This window comes from Erigeron canadensis, chromosome 9 (genome assembly GCF_010389155.1).
Source record: "Erigeron canadensis isolate Cc75 chromosome 9, C_canadensis_v1, whole genome shotgun sequence".
Taxonomy (NCBI): domain Eukaryota; kingdom Viridiplantae; phylum Streptophyta; class Magnoliopsida; order Asterales; family Asteraceae; genus Erigeron; species Erigeron canadensis.
Window position 1 is genome coordinate 6,095,235 of NC_057769.1, and position 17,417 is coordinate 6,112,651.

At 34.0% G+C, this 17,417-nt stretch overlaps 2 protein-coding genes across 3 annotated transcripts; one reads left to right on the forward strand and one right to left on the reverse strand.

The window, feature by feature from the left end:
- LOC122581931 lies at window positions 1-11,322 on the forward strand. 2 transcript variants are annotated; one of them, XM_043754254.1, is made up of 15 exons: window positions 1-322; window positions 1,706-1,870; window positions 1,975-2,091; window positions 2,168-2,252; window positions 3,044-3,152; window positions 3,322-3,389; window positions 3,897-4,019; window positions 4,474-5,432; window positions 5,999-6,196; window positions 6,704-6,764; window positions 8,346-8,459; window positions 9,173-9,286; window positions 9,806-9,895; window positions 10,383-10,435; window positions 11,029-11,322. In XM_043754254.1, exons 1-14 carry the CDS (start codon window positions 252-254, stop codon window positions 10,407-10,409), a joined length of 2,301 nt encoding a protein of 766 aa, XP_043610189.1. In that variant the 5' UTR covers window positions 1-251; the 3' UTR covers window positions 10,410-10,435; window positions 11,029-11,322. The 2 variants fall into 2 exon arrangements, 1 of the variants encoding a protein (XP_043610189.1); XR_006321059.1 differs by having other exon boundaries at window positions 2-322; window positions 9,806-9,912.
- Window positions 11,323-13,280: 1,958 nt separating this feature from the next.
- LOC122581731 lies at window positions 13,281-17,417 on the reverse strand. Its single transcript, XM_043753997.1, has 3 exons — window positions 16,920-17,417; window positions 15,431-15,517; window positions 13,281-14,846 (listed from the first exon to the last, which is right to left on the reverse strand). The coding sequence occupies exons 1-3, from the start codon at window positions 17,247-17,249 to the stop codon at window positions 13,578-13,580; spliced, it is 1,686 nt and encodes a 561-aa protein (XP_043609932.1). The 5' UTR covers window positions 17,250-17,417; the 3' UTR covers window positions 13,281-13,577.

The following is a 17,417-nucleotide window of genomic DNA, read 5'->3' on the forward strand; positions in this document are numbered from 1 at the left end:
ACTAAGTTTGAAAGATGGTTTGTCTCCTCTGCTGCTAACGTCATACAAATCCTCTTTTCATCTCTCCCCCTAGGGTTTTCACAATCCAATAAAAAATCATCAAAACAGATACAGAAATTGAAGAAGACGACGGTCATCCTATCTGTATTTATAGTTATTTTTTATTAAATTTATAGCGATAATAGTTTAAGTTTATATATATATATATACATCCATAGATACAGACCTATACATATATATAAATTACATGAATGGAATCCTCATGCTTAGATGATCTCAATACCTTATCATCTTCATCTTTATGTTCTCAAATCCATCAAAAGTATGTCATCTTTACCTTCTCAATCCTTTAATTTCATCTTCTCAAATATATATATATATATACATATATTTTAGTTTTCGTTTCTATAATTAATAATCTTGATTGTTTATTTGTTGTTACATTATAGAATTTTTAGTAGAAGTGTTTATCCTAATTCTGAAATGAGTTTTTTATTTTTTGCTTGGTGGACTGTAATTTCATTTGTAATCTAAATATGTATATCTACGCACGCACACACAGATGTATATGCATATATATAAGGTGATGTTAGTACCACAAAGATTGATAAACTTACCGCAAAACAAATTATATAGCATGAGGGAAAGTGCCCGCGCATTGCGGCGGTGAGATGGTAGGGGTGACAGGTCATAGGAGGTGATAAGTTATAGAGTGTGATAGCGAAGTGCTTTATCCGTACGGGCTCTGCCCTCACATTTAAAAATTTGTCAGAAGTATATCGAATGACATCTCTAATGAAAGAGCATGAAATTTTAAGAACACCCATACAATTTTTATAATTTATCGATATATGGTTTTTGAGATAAAATATTTTGAATGAATTAAATGAATAAAATAATTTATGGAGGAGAGAAAAAAAAATGAGTGGTTGAGATTTGAGGAGAGAGAAGAAAATGAGTGGTTGAGATTAAAGGGTATTATAGGTATATTAGCTAAGGATGTTTAAATTAGAGAATAAAGAAGAGGGGTATTTTAGGTACTTCAAATCATGAATTGAGATTTGCAAAAAGGGCAAAATGCTTTATAAAATAGTATAGATATAGATATAGAAGTATAGATATAGATAATGTACAAATGTCTACATCCAACCTCACCCGCTTATGCAGGGATTGGGTACTGTTGTTGTAATGTACAAATATTCAGTGCACAAGTGTGGTAAATCTATCAATTTTTGTGGTACAAATATTACGACCCTATATATATGGGTAAATGGAGAGGTGTACATGTTTATGTCACTTAGAGGGAAAGTCGAGTGACACACTGACACCCAACTGATATTTCCATGGCCGTTTCCTAGAAACTAGAATGTTGAGTCTGGGGGACCTCTAGCGCGTGAGACTGCATGATAATTGACGCCAAACCTACATAGTCTGACTAGTTATGCTCTGTTACTTTGTATTGTTTTTCCGTACTTTGTCATACGTTGTAAAAACCGGAGGTCACAGTCTCTGATTGTGTCGTGTTGCAGCTTGATTTTTAAGTTACTGGTTGGCTTTTGTTTTATTCTTTGTATAGGCTGTTACTTGCTAGTGTTAAAAGGTTTTGAATATGTGCTCTAATGCAAAAATTAATGGGATTGTTGGGTGTTATGTGTTGATATTAGCAGGGACATTTTTATTTGTCTGACATGGCATTTTTCTTTAGTGATAGAAATGTGCTTCATTTGCTAGCAAGGAGAGAGATAGCTCCTAGAACTACAAAGTGCTTACCAAAAAGGCAGTGGGGAGAGGTTTCTAATCGCAGGTGTCAGTCATCTGTTAAACCCGAAAGCGAAAGAGCTAGGAACTCAAGACGTGAACTTCTTTCATGGTACTTAATACTTATGTATCTTTTCTCTTTACATCATGATGCGTTTGAATAAAATCGTGGACTTTTTATGAGGGTTTTACCTGATATCTGTTTCTTGGCTCCAGGGTGGAAGCTGAGTCTTTGCAGAGTTTATCAGCTAAATATTGTCCTTTGGCGCCTTCTCCAAGGTCAACGATTGCAATAGCCTTCAGTGCAGATGGAAAACTCCTTGCATCTACTCAGTATGTTACCAGTATCCGTGGTCTTGTTGTAGATTTTCCTTATTGTACTTATTGAAGTCATTTTTTTGATTGGTAGTGGCGATCATACTGTAAAAATAATCAACTGCCATACTGGGAAATGTGAAAAGGTGCTGAGTGGTCATCGAAGAACTCCATGGGTGGTAAGATATGGATGCTTTAGTCACTGTTGTTTTACTGCTGCTAAGCTCATTGTATTGTTCAACCCTAATAGTTTTGATGCATAAGATGCTGAAATGAAAATGAAATCATCGGGGAACAGAATTGTTTTGGTTCTCCTTTTTGTATATATTTTTGCCTGCCCAAACATTAGACTTAATGCCTGGATGGAACTTCTATTTGTGTCTTCGTGAACCCGATCGGAATCTTTTTAGGTATTTAGCTTGATGTAATCGTTGTCCTAAATGACTTGACAACAATAGCATTATAGAGAACTCGGAATGTTGCTCTCTTTATTATTAGTATTATAATAATTATTATTACTATTTTTACTTATTAGTGGACTTGATGATTAAAATTTGGTTCTCAATAATCTAATTGGCTATATCAAACAGAACCTTGATGCGTTGCTGTGCTGTAATCTAAACAAGAATGCAACTTATGCATATTTAGTACCACACAATCATTACCTTTGCTAAATGGAATTATTAAATGCTTTAATTTAATAGATGCGTTATTGCATGAGAGATCTTTATTTGTAAGGGAAGTTAGAACCAAAATTTTTATTTAGCTCCGCTGCTTCCGCATGCAAGCTAAAGGTTCAGGAGTGAGAACTGCCTTATTCTTTCTGTTTAGCTGTTCGTTTAGAACTCCAGTGATCAGTTTACTTTGGAATTGTTAGATGTGGACTTAAAAGGGCCATTAATTGCTTTGTGTGGTTGAAATGAAGTCCAGTATTCTACTATTCTGTTGGTGTGCTAATTGTGCTTTACAGGTTAGATTCCACCCACTGCGTCCAGAAATACTTGCTAGTGGAAGCTTGGATAATGAAGTTCGAATATGGAATGCAAATACATCGGAATGCCTAGGGTCTCGTGATTTTTGTAATTACTTAGTACATTGTTTATCTTTTATTCTAAGAATTTATTTTGATCTTGTTGAAAGAACCGTCTTTTGAATTGAAGTATCAATAAGAGTAAAATTAAGGATTGCGTCATTTATCAAAGAGCTTTACTTACTTATCATGACATCTGCATGTTTGCTTTGTTGCAGACCGTCCTATTGCTTCCATCGCCTTCCATGCTGAAGGAGAATTTCTTGCAGTTGCTGCAGGTCATAAGGTGTTATACCAACTTACTGCTTCATTTTTTGTTTTCTTTCACCTAGTTTAAGATAGAGGTGACAAAATAGGCAGGTTTGGGCGATAAGTCTGAATGGGTCTGATCAAATTGCATTAGGTTGGGTTGACCCAAAAGGCTCTTTGCCTTAATAGTAAAACTTTCTATTAATAATTCATATTTAAAGTAGGTTTACAAGAGTTATATCTTATTAATAATAGTCTTATCTATAAAACTGACTTTTTTTTTATCAAGATAAATTTTCAGATGACTTATCACCAGTTTGAGTTGTTTCCTCGTATATCTGCAAGCTTATTTTTCATATCATCTTTATGACACTTTAGAGATACAATGTAAGCCAAATTGGCCCGCTCATGTGTCAATTATAAATGAATCAACATCGTTAGCACTAGTATAAACTATCACATTTTGGCTAGTTAATTATGACCTAGACCATGTATTGTGATACTTCACATTTCATTATTATTGACACCATCTTTATATTTCCAGTTGTATTTATGGCATTACAATAATAGAGAGATTTTGTCACCTGCTATTGTATTGAGGACAAGACGTTCTCTTCGTGCTGTGCACTTCCATCCACATTCTGCTCCATTTTTGCTAACTGCCGAGGTAAGATTCTTTTGATTAGAATTGGGAAAATCATGGTTCGGGTAGGCCGAATTATCAGTCAGTTTGGTTTGGGTCAAAACGGATAATCTTTTACCGTTGGTTCGGTGGCCTCAAATACTTTATTTGTTGACTATAGAAATGTGTTCTGAACAATAAATGAGTTGAAGATGATCACAGAAACTTTGTATATTGATATAATCAATCTAATTTTCGAATAGTATAAATGCAAAAAATTATATACGAACTTTTGTCGAATGACCATTTATAGAAGCAATCTACCAAAATTACCATTCAAGAAATTAACTCATTATTGTACCACTTGACACTTCAAAGATAAAGCATAATCCAAATAAACCCTACAAGAATAAACAGCTCAAAATTGTGACCTCTAATTTGGAAAGCTTTGCGACTATTCGAGGTCTTGCCATGCACGCATTATCTGACTAATTTGCAGGTCAATGATCTTGACTCTCCGGATTCTGCCATGGCACCCGCAACATCTCTAGGCTATTTGCATTATCCACCTCCTGCTGTATATATTGGAAACATGCATTCCATTGACCGTCTAAGTTTAGCTGCGGAGCAACCATTGATGCCTGTGCCTCTCTTTTGCTCTCCTCCTTATGTAAATGCCAATCCAAGAGCACACCTACAGATTGCCAGTAGACCCATTGAAGATGTCAACAGTCAGTTAGAATCTTCTGATAGACTTCAAGTTCTTGCAAATGCCACAGAACTGTATGAGCAGATGATGGCTTCTTCTGTTCCTCCATATACTACTCATAATACAGAAGTTAATTTATCGAATCCATATCCCGGTGAATTACAAACTTCTTTACTTACAACTGCTATGGATGTCACTGAAAATGGTGCTTCTAATATGGACATATCTGCTAGTGGAAGTAATCCCGAACCAATGTCGAGTCAGATAGTCCGGCCTATGGATGAGGTTAGGCAAGATCTTCTTAGAGATCGTGTATGTTGGGAGCTACCTTTCATGCATGGATGGTTGGTTGGTCAAAGTCAAGCTGGCACCTCATTGACTACATTGCCATCAGAGTCAGCCACCTCTAATATGGAGGTCCCGGAGGGTTCATTGGCTATGCATCATCGTTCAAATCAACTGCCTCCACAAGCACCCACTTTACGAGATCTTTCTTCAAATGGTGCTTCTACTTCTGCTTCACAATATAGGCCAAATGCTATGGTTAGCGAGACGAATGTAAGGGGTGATTCTTTCCCTATCATGAGTCGAATACAGTCTCAACTGTCTGCTTCCTTGACTGCTTCTGCGGCTGCTGAATTGCCTTGCACTGTGAAGCTAAGAATATGGTCTCATGATTTAAAAAATCCCTGTGCGTCTCTGAAGGCTGACCGATGCCGTTTAACGATACTACATGCAGTACTTTGTAGGCAAGACTCTTATTGCCGTATCTTATATTTGATCTAGCCTGTGATGGAAATGACATATTACACTTTTCCGAGAGGTGGTAGTGGTATTGTTAACCCGTTCACATGGATATGATATAAAGGTTGCGGGTTTTGCCTAATATTGTTTTTGAACCATAGTCACAAGTATTACAGGTTTTGACATGTCACCAGTTTTGATCAGTCATCCAACCCATGATTGTGCCACCTCTAGTCTATTGTGCCACGTAACATATTTTTCCTTAGCCACGCTAGAGTGTTCCCTTCTAACCCTAGGTTACAAATAATATTACTATTTGATGAGGAGAACGTTGCAAATGTTTGAGCAGGAGTTCATCTGTTGCATGTTAAAGATAACCCCAAGCAATGAATACATGATTTAATATTTTTGACATTATTATATAGCGACTATCTACACTTTCTAAAATCAAGCAATTAATCTCAATTCGTTACAGTAAACTTTTACTTTAATCACACAAAGTATATAACTTTAAGATTTGGCTTTTGGTTGTTAAAGTGTATTAACTATTCTTCGTTTGGTTTGACTACAGTGAAATGGGAGCCCACTTTTCACCTTGTGGGCGATATCTAGCTACTTGTGTTGCATGTGTTCTTCCTCAGTTTGAAATTGATCCCGGGGTACCAAACCAATTTCATCAAGAAAGGGCTGGGACATCTCCAACCAGACATCCAATTTCTGCTCGCCAAGTGATGTATGAACTGCGGATATATTCACTTGAGGAGGAAACGTAAAGTTTCAATTCCCTTATGTATTTATGATTTCTGCTAAGGGGAGAAAAAGGGGGGGGGGGGGGGGCGGGGGCAATGGGAGGGTTGAGTTATTGGTCAAAATTAGCCTGGTTGAGCTGATCCTTACTTGTTTTATCATCCAAACTTATCGTTCTTTTATGGAAACTTGGCTTGTCAAATGTGATTACTAAAGTTAAGTTATTTAGATAATAATCTGGTTCTCTGATTGTAATGGTTTGGAGGTTTTATGACATTATCCATAATAAAAATATTGGGTCAACTTTCTATATATATAATACATACACACACATATATATATATATATATATTTCAGTTAAGCCAGTTCTGTATATGGTGCACGACTGACTTGATAGAGATAAATTATAACCAAAATTGACTCATTCTTCTTGAAAATGATCAAAGTTATCACCTTTGATGTCGACCATCATGGCTTTATGTAATCAATTTTTTTAATTGTCAATATTAATCTTAATAAACTGATGTAGATTTGGTTCGGTGCTTATTTCGAGACCCATTAGAGCAGCTCATTGTTTAACATCCATCCAGGTTAGTTTCCTTCTAGCTTACTGGATTTTTGTCCCATGCACACAAGTGGGTTACATATATTCCTCCTCTAGACTTTTTAAATGATTTTATGTATATCGATATTCTCCAATCTATACATTTATCACAAATCAGTTAACGTATACCATTTTTAACTTAAAAACAATATACACACACATGCACACACTAGCATTATACCCGCGCGATGCGGCGGCCAAAATTATCTAATAAATTCTCGATTCATTTGGATCTTGATGGTTTATCTGATACTACTATGACTCAATAAAAATGAAATATGTATAATTTTTATGTAATTGTAGTCTGTTAGAGTTTAGCTTGTTAGAATTACGATTACAATTTATTTATATGTAAAAAAGATTAATGACTATATTTGTTTAGTATAAAAAAATGAGTATGTTTAAACCGGTATTTGTAGATAATTATTATTTTTAAAATAAGTCTACAGTTAGTTTTGATGACTTTTGAGGGACATATCATTTCTAAATTCCAAATCTTGAATTTTAAGTAATATTCAAAAAATAAAATAGCTAAATGTTTTATAAGTATATATATATATATATATACCCAAATAGTGTTAATTGCATATGGTTAACAATTTTAATATATTGATGTGAATTAATATTCTCGAGTAATTCTTTATGATTCATATTTGATAGATAGATGGTACTATAGATTAAAAATGACAGTAATACATCGAATTATTATGTGACTTCATCGATATATGGATTTACATTCAATATAGGATTACAAATTTGATACTAACATAATTTTTATATTTTAACATTTATGTGACTTAAGTTTTGAAATTATTGTCTGTATTTGCATTTTATCTGAAAATAAAGTTAAGGGATGTATGTGTGTTTATTTAAAAGTGCAAATTAGTTTTTAATGTTCTATGGAAGGTTATTACTAATATGTTGGAATTTTTTTTAGCTAAATGGTGGAATTATATATTTTTTTGTTATGGTTGATTAATTAGATTTATTTTCAAAGGCTAGAAAGTGTAATAATTTAATAAAATTAAGAGTGAGATCTTTTCTCCAAATGAATAGAATTTGTTCCTATTGGTCAATTGTAAGCTTTTATCAAATCCATTTTCTTATTATATTATTAAGTTATCTGAATAACTTCCATTGAGCAGATTAACTTATCTTAACTTCTAAATAAGTCTGATGGAGGTGTTGTTTACTTGTTTGACAATCCTGAATGGTAAGTGTTGGATAGTCTTATCACAGATCAATTTTTTAATTGTATGGAGCTTCTGGTACATTGTATTTTGATGTACCCTCATAGATTTTTAAATCTTGCGAATCGTTATAAAAATCCATTTCTATTTGATTATATCAAAATAAACAGTTATTAGTTCGATTGGAACTTAGATGTATCCTCATTCACTTAATCGCTGCTATAGTTATACGTAACAAATCATAAAGAGAAGAAAACAGTCACCCTAAAATAATTCGTCAAAATAACATATAAAAAAGTTATATTTGTAACATAAAGCAACAAATAAAGAATGAAGTGTTTTTTTAAATGAGACTTAATTATTTTATCTTTCTGCAGTTCTCACCCAGCTCTGAGCACCTATTGCTTGCTTATGGTCGGCGTCACAGTTCTCTCCTGAAAAGCATTGTTATTAATGGAGATACCTCGGTATCAATTTACACAGTTTTAGAGGCAAGTTTATTTTTCTAGTCAGCATCCATTTTCTCTTCAGGTCTTTTCATTGCAGGATATAATACCACTTCAGAACTAAGATATGAATTACATTCTTCATGAGCTTGTTTTTTGTACGTTTATGGCCTCCATTAGTATTTAAAATTTATTCATCATCTTTTTTGTGTGTATGGCTCCACTGCAAAGAAATGTGAAATGTTATGCTATTAGGACAACTTTGATATATGTATTCAAAGTAGAATCTTTTTTTGACCACTTAAGAAGATATGAGTAACATTGTTCGTGAAATATTTTTTTGGATGTATATGGCCTCCATTGATATTTAATAAGTTATTCATCATCTTTTTTGTGTGTATGGCTCCACTGGCAAAGAAATGTGAAATGTTATGCTGTCAGGAAAATTTTTATATGTGCATTCAAAGTAGAAGTTTTTTTTTTTAAAACCAAATAACAGATTATCCTGGTAGTTGATATCATCAGAATACAAACATATGGATACACACACGCATATATAATTAAATAGATGATATTTTCATATTCAGATAGCTAATGTCCGATGAGATTAAAAAAATAATCATGTTCAATAAAAAGAGTGATCATGTGGAGTTTATCATATTATTTTGAGATCTTTGGATATATTTTAAATATTCAACCAAAGATTCAAGATACAGTTTACATGTCTTCACGAGCTTTTATAATTTTTTTATATACAGGTATATAGAGTTTCAGATATGGAACTTGTGAGTGTCCTTCCAAGTGCAGAAGATGAGGTGAACGTAGCTTGCTTCCACCCTCTTGCTGGAGGAGGGCTTGTTTATGGGACCAAGGTCTAATTGTTGGTCATTAGCTGCTTTCGTATTTTGTTCAGTCCTTTACTTCTTTATAGGGGTGGAAAACTACTGGTTGGGGTTATGTGACAGTTTCGTGTGCAACGAGGAATTTTAGCTAATGTTAAAGAAATCGTCAGGCAGGTTCACCATAAACATTTCTAGCCCGGCTGTTAACTGCGTTAAGTATGATTATGCAACATATATAATTTCAATAATAAACTTGCTCTTTGAACTAATTCTTTATAAGCCGGAGGTCTTTATGGAAGCAGTGGGATTGGGTATTGTTGTCATTGTTGTCTTTGAACAAAGTTTTTATTTTTTTGTTTGTGTAGAAATTTTGGGCGACTTTTGACCTGTTCGACTATTGGGATTGTATATACCCAAGTTATGTGTTTTACACTCATATGACCTGACAGAAACCTAATTTAATATTCACAAGTTGAAACTCGGAAGTGTCACCATCATTTTTTCAATGGGAACATCACTGTCACCAACATAGTTTTTTTTCATTTTCAGGAAGGCAAACTTAGAATACTTCAGTCTGATGGTGCTCATAAGGTAGAAAAGTCCAGACTTGATTACTTCTATGAAGCGCAAGCAGTTGAGGTAGAACCATGATACAGGTTGTCTGGATGCTTCTATGTTATTTTAATGGCTTCATACTTCACTTGTAATTATACGCTTGTAATTTGCATAGTGAAAGTCGTCTTTAGGTGTTTTAGGAACACTTCCAGTTTTGACCCTGTTTCTGAAAAGGATACCTTTTTGGGTGCCATATTGATATTACCAGAAAGGATCTGAGATTTTGTCTGGTCTTTTAAAAAGTTGTATTTCCATTATCACCACCAAATCACCACTAAATGCTAACCCTTTTTAAACCCTTTGTAATTATATCCCAAACTCAATAAAGATGGATCCATCAACTATAGGTTGTGGGTTCAAGTCCCAGTGTGTAAATAATTTGCCTTAAAAAAGTTAAAATAATGGGTCATTGGTTACTTCTTTTTTATATTTAATTCTGTAGTTGCTATCATTTTAGTATGAACATTTTGGTTATATACTTATGTATTTGGACAATTTGGTTATGTTGCAGGTTCAAGCATTCGCTTTAGAATGTTAACGCCAATGCTGATTATTACATCTGAGGTGTGTACCCAATTGAGTATATCTTTCGTCAAAATTGATATATGATTCCTATTTGGTTGTCATTATTCTTTTATTTCGTTCCCATAAATATTAATCAATATAATCGTAACCCATCTTTAACAACTAATACTGATATCGCTTAGTCAAAGACGTGATTTTCTTTCATTATTGCAGCAGTCCTTAGTAAGTAAATGCTAGTAAAATGTTGAATGGCCTCTCAGGGTAATTGGATTGTTGACTATTAGTCAAACATCTAAAATACATTTACCTTCAATTAACAGAAAATTAATGTTAATGACGATAGTATCTTGTAATTTTTTCTAATAGGTAAAGACATAATGTAGGATTTGAAACTTTGCCATTATCAGAATCGTGAAATTAATATGGCAGGGAGTGTACAGTTAAGTTGGGGTAATGTGCTTGCCATAGTCAAATACTTCAATGACCTGACCAAGTCCTGGGTGTGAATGTCATACTATTGATACTCTATAGCTTACACAATTAATACCGAGACATCCAAACTAGGAATCTAATACTAGTTCATGTGTTTCATAACACCTTGTCGTAAGCTTGAATCAATTTTATGATTACAGGAACTGGTTTAGCCAGCTGAAATGAAGTTGGTTTTACTGTCTCATCTTCCTTTATTTATAGCCTTCTACATCTTGAGCATTTGCTTGTATTAGCATCGCAGGCCTTTACCTACTTGTTGTATATCCTTATAAAATAGTTGTTTGTAATGGCTGCACTTTGTATCAATGTAATTATTAACATTTAGTAGCTTGCACCATTGTGGAGACTGAGATCGTGGTCCTTGGTCAAAATTGGAATTCATTCTTTTAAGAATAAATCTCTTTCAGCAAAGTCAACTTCAGTAATTTCCTAAATTTTAAGTTTTAATCTTTGGCAGTGTTATGGAGATCATTACTAATAGTTTTATTAAAGTTATGATTACAAAAATTACTCCCAAACCTGAACAGTGTATTGGGAGGTATGATGTAGACGATCAGTCATACTTCTAAGACACACTCCTATGAGTCCTATCTAAGACCGTTAATAGGACTCCCGGCAGAAATTACAATTGTAAAGCATTAAGGGGGCTTAGTACTCTGATGTCTTAATGTCTTCACAAGTAGTTTTAGCCTTTTAGGTTTGAATCCATTTACATAAACATTTTGGGGTGGTCAAGGGTTCATAAACGCATGTAGACAGTATATATTTAAATTATTACTTGTTATCTCTTATGATTTAAACAAAAAAATCTCATTTGTAAATGGTTATAAAGCATTTTAAACATTATGATTATGATATAATACCGGTCCACATATGCTCCCTACCAATGTGTCCGGTGCCTGTTGTGCTTCCATTCTACGTCTCTGAACTCGTTGGTTTAGATGGCCATTTGTGAAGTAAAGTGTGGATTCTTGTAACCAGAGGTCAATAACAAATGAATGCAAAAATATAATCAATAAGTAAACCAATAGACTCGAGTCACAATAACTGTCTTATAACAAGAATCTATATATGTACTATATACCTTGCAACCAGATTGTAATGGCTTTAATTCAAAAAGTTTGGTAGATAAACTGAAATATATGTTTCAAAAGTTCTCTTGCGGGGATGATGCTGCAAAGAGCTTCCCCTTTTTATTACTCTAATTACTTTATGTTGAACAAACTAATACAAAAGTCATGGGATCGAACTCAAAGAAATGTGTTGATTGGATAACAGGATCAGAGAAAGACGGTTAATCCTAGTATGCTGACTTATTACCATCTTTATAAGGTTTTTCTTGTGAGCAAGAAATATGTTAAAATCAATTTATCGATCAACACTAAAACAAGCAATAAGTTTCCAAATCCATAGGTCAAAAATCAAAATGATCGACTGATAAGTACTTCCGAGTTTCCAAGATTTTAAGTCTTTTATTTTATTTTATTTTATTTTTCCAAATCTAAAGGTGACTCATGTAGTAATGTATAATCATATGTTTGAGATAACTTGTTCCCAACGATAAGTCTCATGAACATTTGTAAGTAGATAAAGTTTACTGGCTTCTTGTTTCCAACGACAAGTCTCATGAACATTTGTAAGTAGATAAAGTCTCATGAACATTTGTAAGTAGATAAATTTTAAGTCTTCTTGTTTCCAACGAAATAGTTCGTATTTCTTCTCAATATTCTTGCAAAAATTTTGGAGATGAATACATTTAGGACGCGTTTGGATGTAGAAAATATTTTCTAGTTTTTCATTTTTAGTTTTCTAGAAAATAAAAGGAGTTTTTGTTTTCTAGAAAACAAATAAAAATTTTGAAAACGCGTTCTAATTAGAAAACTAGAAAACATGTTGAGTTGTGAGGGGAAGGGGCGAAATGAATTGGAAAATGAAAATGGAAAATAGAAAATAGAAAACAGAAAACAAGAAAAATGTGTTTTCAAGTTTTTTATGGAAAAATAAAAAACCTTGTTTTTTGTTTTCTTAGAAAACTATGATTAGAACGCGTTTTCTGTTTTCCATGTTTTCTTGAAAAACAAAGGGTTTTTTCTATAACCAAATGCCCCTTTATGATTCATCGCTTTGCCAAACATGCCCTTAGCCGATAATAAATACTCCGTATAAATTAGACACGCAAATAATAGTAAAACTCATCAACATTTTGATGTAAATCATTCATGTGTTAACCTATAATCAAGAAAAAACACTAATAACTTTCAATTTACCACAAAGTTTTTCGCGAACAAGGTGAGACAACCTTTTCAACACAAATACAGTTCAACCAGCATATAAATGCTATCTGGACAGAAACAAATGGCATGAAACATAATTGTAGTATGAACAAAAAGAATGAGAGAACTGCAAGATGGATTAAAAGAAAAATTATTTACAATACTAAGTTATGTAGAAAGATAAACTACATAGATAAAAATAAAATTCTAGGCTTGAAACCTAAACCAAGTTAGAAATAACCCAAAATGGGCAAAAAAAAAAAAGAAAAAAAAAAACTAAAACATAACAATACTAAAAGCTACATCTACCACCCAGTCATCAAATCCTCTGATAAATCCCAAACAAAGCAGGAGTGTTAAAATGGTGAAGCTTTTACCATTCTCTGCCAAGCAAAAAAGGCATCTGGTACATAGGCTTAGAAGTCGAAAATTGGACCTGTGTTTATACAAGTAGAATCCGATGAGAAGTCATATAAGCCATTTGGTCCAGGATTGTCCAGGAGCCGCCCTGGTTCCACTGACTGGTCATCAAAAATCCAATCATACTGATAGTCTGCTAAGTTGTCACAGAGCTCTCCAAGAATTGGCTCGCTAGCTGGCATCGCACCTTCAAGTGTGACAGAATCTTGGTTTAAAGGTAACTTCAACTCATTATCTTGAAAATTCGGATTCATTAGAGGACTCTGAGGTTGAGTTCCTTGGGCAGAATTTTGGATATAATCTGAAACTGAAACCGACAAACTATCTACTTGACTGAAAGGAACAGGGTAATTTGACTGTATGGGATCCACATAGCCAGATTGAGAGGACGGTAGTTGGGGTAGTAAATACGATGGTGTAACCAGATTCGCCTGATAGAGTGGGTTTCCAGGGAACGGGCTAGTATTGACTTGAGATTGAAAACTCGGGTTTGATTGCATAGAGAATTGAGCTTCACAAGGCGATGGTTGATTTACACTCAAAGATGTATAACTTTGATTTTGAGGAGGATTTGGAGCAGAAGTGTTCACTGCATTTGGTTGTGACATTCGTAAATATTTATTTGGCCGGGAAAGCGCTCCATTTCCATGGTAGTTTTGGTTTTGCTGCCTATTGGTATCTCTATATGGGCCACAGTATGAGCCATATGAGTTTTGGTTTTGCTGCATACTGGAATCTCCAAATGGGATCCTGTATGAGCCATATGAGGCATGGTTAGCTGTTGCTGTAACACCAACCGAAGCTGTTTTTCTTAATACCTGTTTTTGAGCCTGATTGCCTGAGTATGAATTCTGGCGGTTCCTACGCATAGCCTGCGAGATCAAGTTCGTATGTAATTTATGTCTTGATGCAAGTACATGGCTTCGATTTTGGTTGTGAAAATTAGAGGGTTGAAAGTTTGGTGATGCAATTGGATTTTGAGGTGAAACCATGGCCGTTGCTAGTCTCTGAGGGGTTTGAGGTTGAATCAAGCAGGGCCTTGCAATCGGGTCTAGAGATCGAGGCACCATGGCAGGTGCTAGTCTTTGAGGGTCCACAGAGAGGGGCCGTTTAATAGGTGGGACGCCTTTGCTAACGTTCCTGGTGTTTTCCCTAGCGAGTCTCCACAAGTCATCTTTATCTGTGGCATGACAATGATCGGTAGTTGCACTGCCATTGCCCCAATAGACACAAGGAGCAAGGGAGTCACAAACATAACAGTAGCACTGCAATTCATAAAAGCAGAAGAGATCATTAGTATTATGCAATTTGTTAGTTAGTGGCTTAAAAAAGGCTAAGGGGGTGTCTGGTTGATGTCTATGGTGATAAGGAATCAGTTCGATTCCCAACTTCAAGCCGTTTGGTTTGCATCTAGGATTAGTAACGGGAACGGCAATGGGAATGGGTTTAAAAGAGATTAGAAAAATAGAATAAAGCTGCATTAATAATAAATGAAATAAATTGGAATGAGTGCATGTGTGAGAGAAAGGTGAAAGAGATAGAGAATAATGTATTTAAAAGTGTGAGAGGAAAAAGGCTTCTAAAAAACCTTCCATGATGGTTAGAATTTCTAAAACCCATGTTTTACGGGTTTTATACTTCCTACATCCAAAATCCACAATACCAAACACACCCTTAATTGTTTGATTAATGGGCTTGGTTTTGGATAATGGAAATCAAACACTTCACATAAGGCATTTTTCAACCCATAACCCTTGGTAGGTTTGTAAATCCCAATAAAACTCTAAACCCATAGTGATTCCTAATTCTAAACCAAACACCCCGTAAATAAATGGATCTTGAAAATAACCTGTTCGCAGTGACTTTGATCAGGGGTAGTGGAGAAAGGAAATTTGATACAAAGATGCCTTGAATGTGGGTAATCTCGGCATGCAACCTAAACAAAAGTAAATGAAAAATAAACATAAGTATCTCAGAGTGCATGTAATAGAGTTCACCGAAAAAGGAAACCAAGAACCATAGTTATGAAATCCATTTACTTTTAATATAATAACCATATCCCGGTTTAACAAGACAGCTAAAGAAAAGTATCCCTTGGTAAACAACTTCAAGACGATAACAGCAACTAAACCATCAGATAAAACTTCAATAGCAAACGTTAATCAAAAAGCAACATCAAAAGCTAAAACATTTCCAGCAATAACCAATAAAAAAATGTACAGGTAATGTGCAATCTGTTATCAGACATCAAACAAACCGTAAGGAATGTTCTATTCAGTTAACTACTTATTCTAAAATACTCTAAACACTGGATGGATTCAAGTCATAAAAGCATAACTTAAATGAGTCATAACAAGCAATTATATCATCAAGTAAAATTTCTTATCTAACACCAACGTCAAATGATTTGTGTGATGAGTCCAACTTGTCCCTTTTCGCTAAAAGTAAACCAACCTAATCATACAAATAACAAGAAGCAATTAAACCATCAAAAAATTTTCATATCTAACAGTAATGTATCATGTGTCCAACTTGTCATGTATGCCGCTACAGTAGTATGTATACACCTTAAAACTTGCTTTAAATATATCGACATATTTTCAGTTTTAGCCGTATCTGACCTCTTATAACTTGTAAACCAGTGACATGCCGTTGTACTTGATGATGCAGCAACTTATATGGCTGCCACGTCAACAGAAACCGAATACCGGTTACCTGATGAAGAGGTCATCAAATACATACCGTAAGCAACAAACTGAAGGTTTGGTAAACAAATATGAACGTCTAAAAACATGATACACACTCTAGTAAAACATCACAAAATTTATAAACTTAGATACACTTGAAGCCCTTAATTGCTAAAACCGATGTCCAAAACTTGTGTAGTAACTTTTACATGGCCTATTTTGCAAATCATCTACCTCATGCAACTTCAAAATCTGACAAATCATAATGAGCAACTAAAACCTGAACTAAGATATAATAATCTAACATTATATTCAAAAAAACCAAATGATAACCCTCACACATCTTAGACGGTATTTAGAACTACATATTCTAACTGCCGCTTAAACCCTGCATTCAAAAGACACAATCCTAAACACCCTCTTATTTTGCTAACATGAAGTATATCATCCAAACCAAACAACAACAAAATCATACAAAGCATAACCAGTTTTCGCCTAACCGTTTCTCCCTAAACAAACATTACAGTTTCCACAATTGATCTTTTACAAATAAAAAACACCATCATATCAAACAAGTAATCAAAACATCAAATAAAACATAACCATCCAACATTAATCAAAAATACCAAAAAACAAATAACTAACACATACCTGTCCTTTTTCGCTAACAACGACTATCTCATCATCCTCATTAACACCATCTTTTTTACTCTTAGCTTCCAACTTCTCATTAGGATCATTCTCAAGAACAACACATTCATCATCATCTACTAATAAACACTCTTTTACCTTCAATTTCACTTTCAAACTTTTTACAATTTTTTTTTCGTTCTCATTAACCATAATAACTCCATCATCTTTTTTATTATTATTATTTTTTACATCATCATCATCATCTTCTTCTAGAAGCTTTGTTAACCATTTATGATCATCATCTTCATCATCTGAACTTAAATCCACTACCATTTTCTTTGGATCCATCTCCTTTTTTTCATTAACAATTATAAAAAAAATTAAAAAAATATTAGGGCACAACTTTTTTTTTTTTAATCAAAGACACCCCACAAATAAAGTTTGTATTTTTTGATTAAAATTACACAAAAATTAATAAAATTAGGGCAATCTTTTTTTATAACAAAAACCCACAAA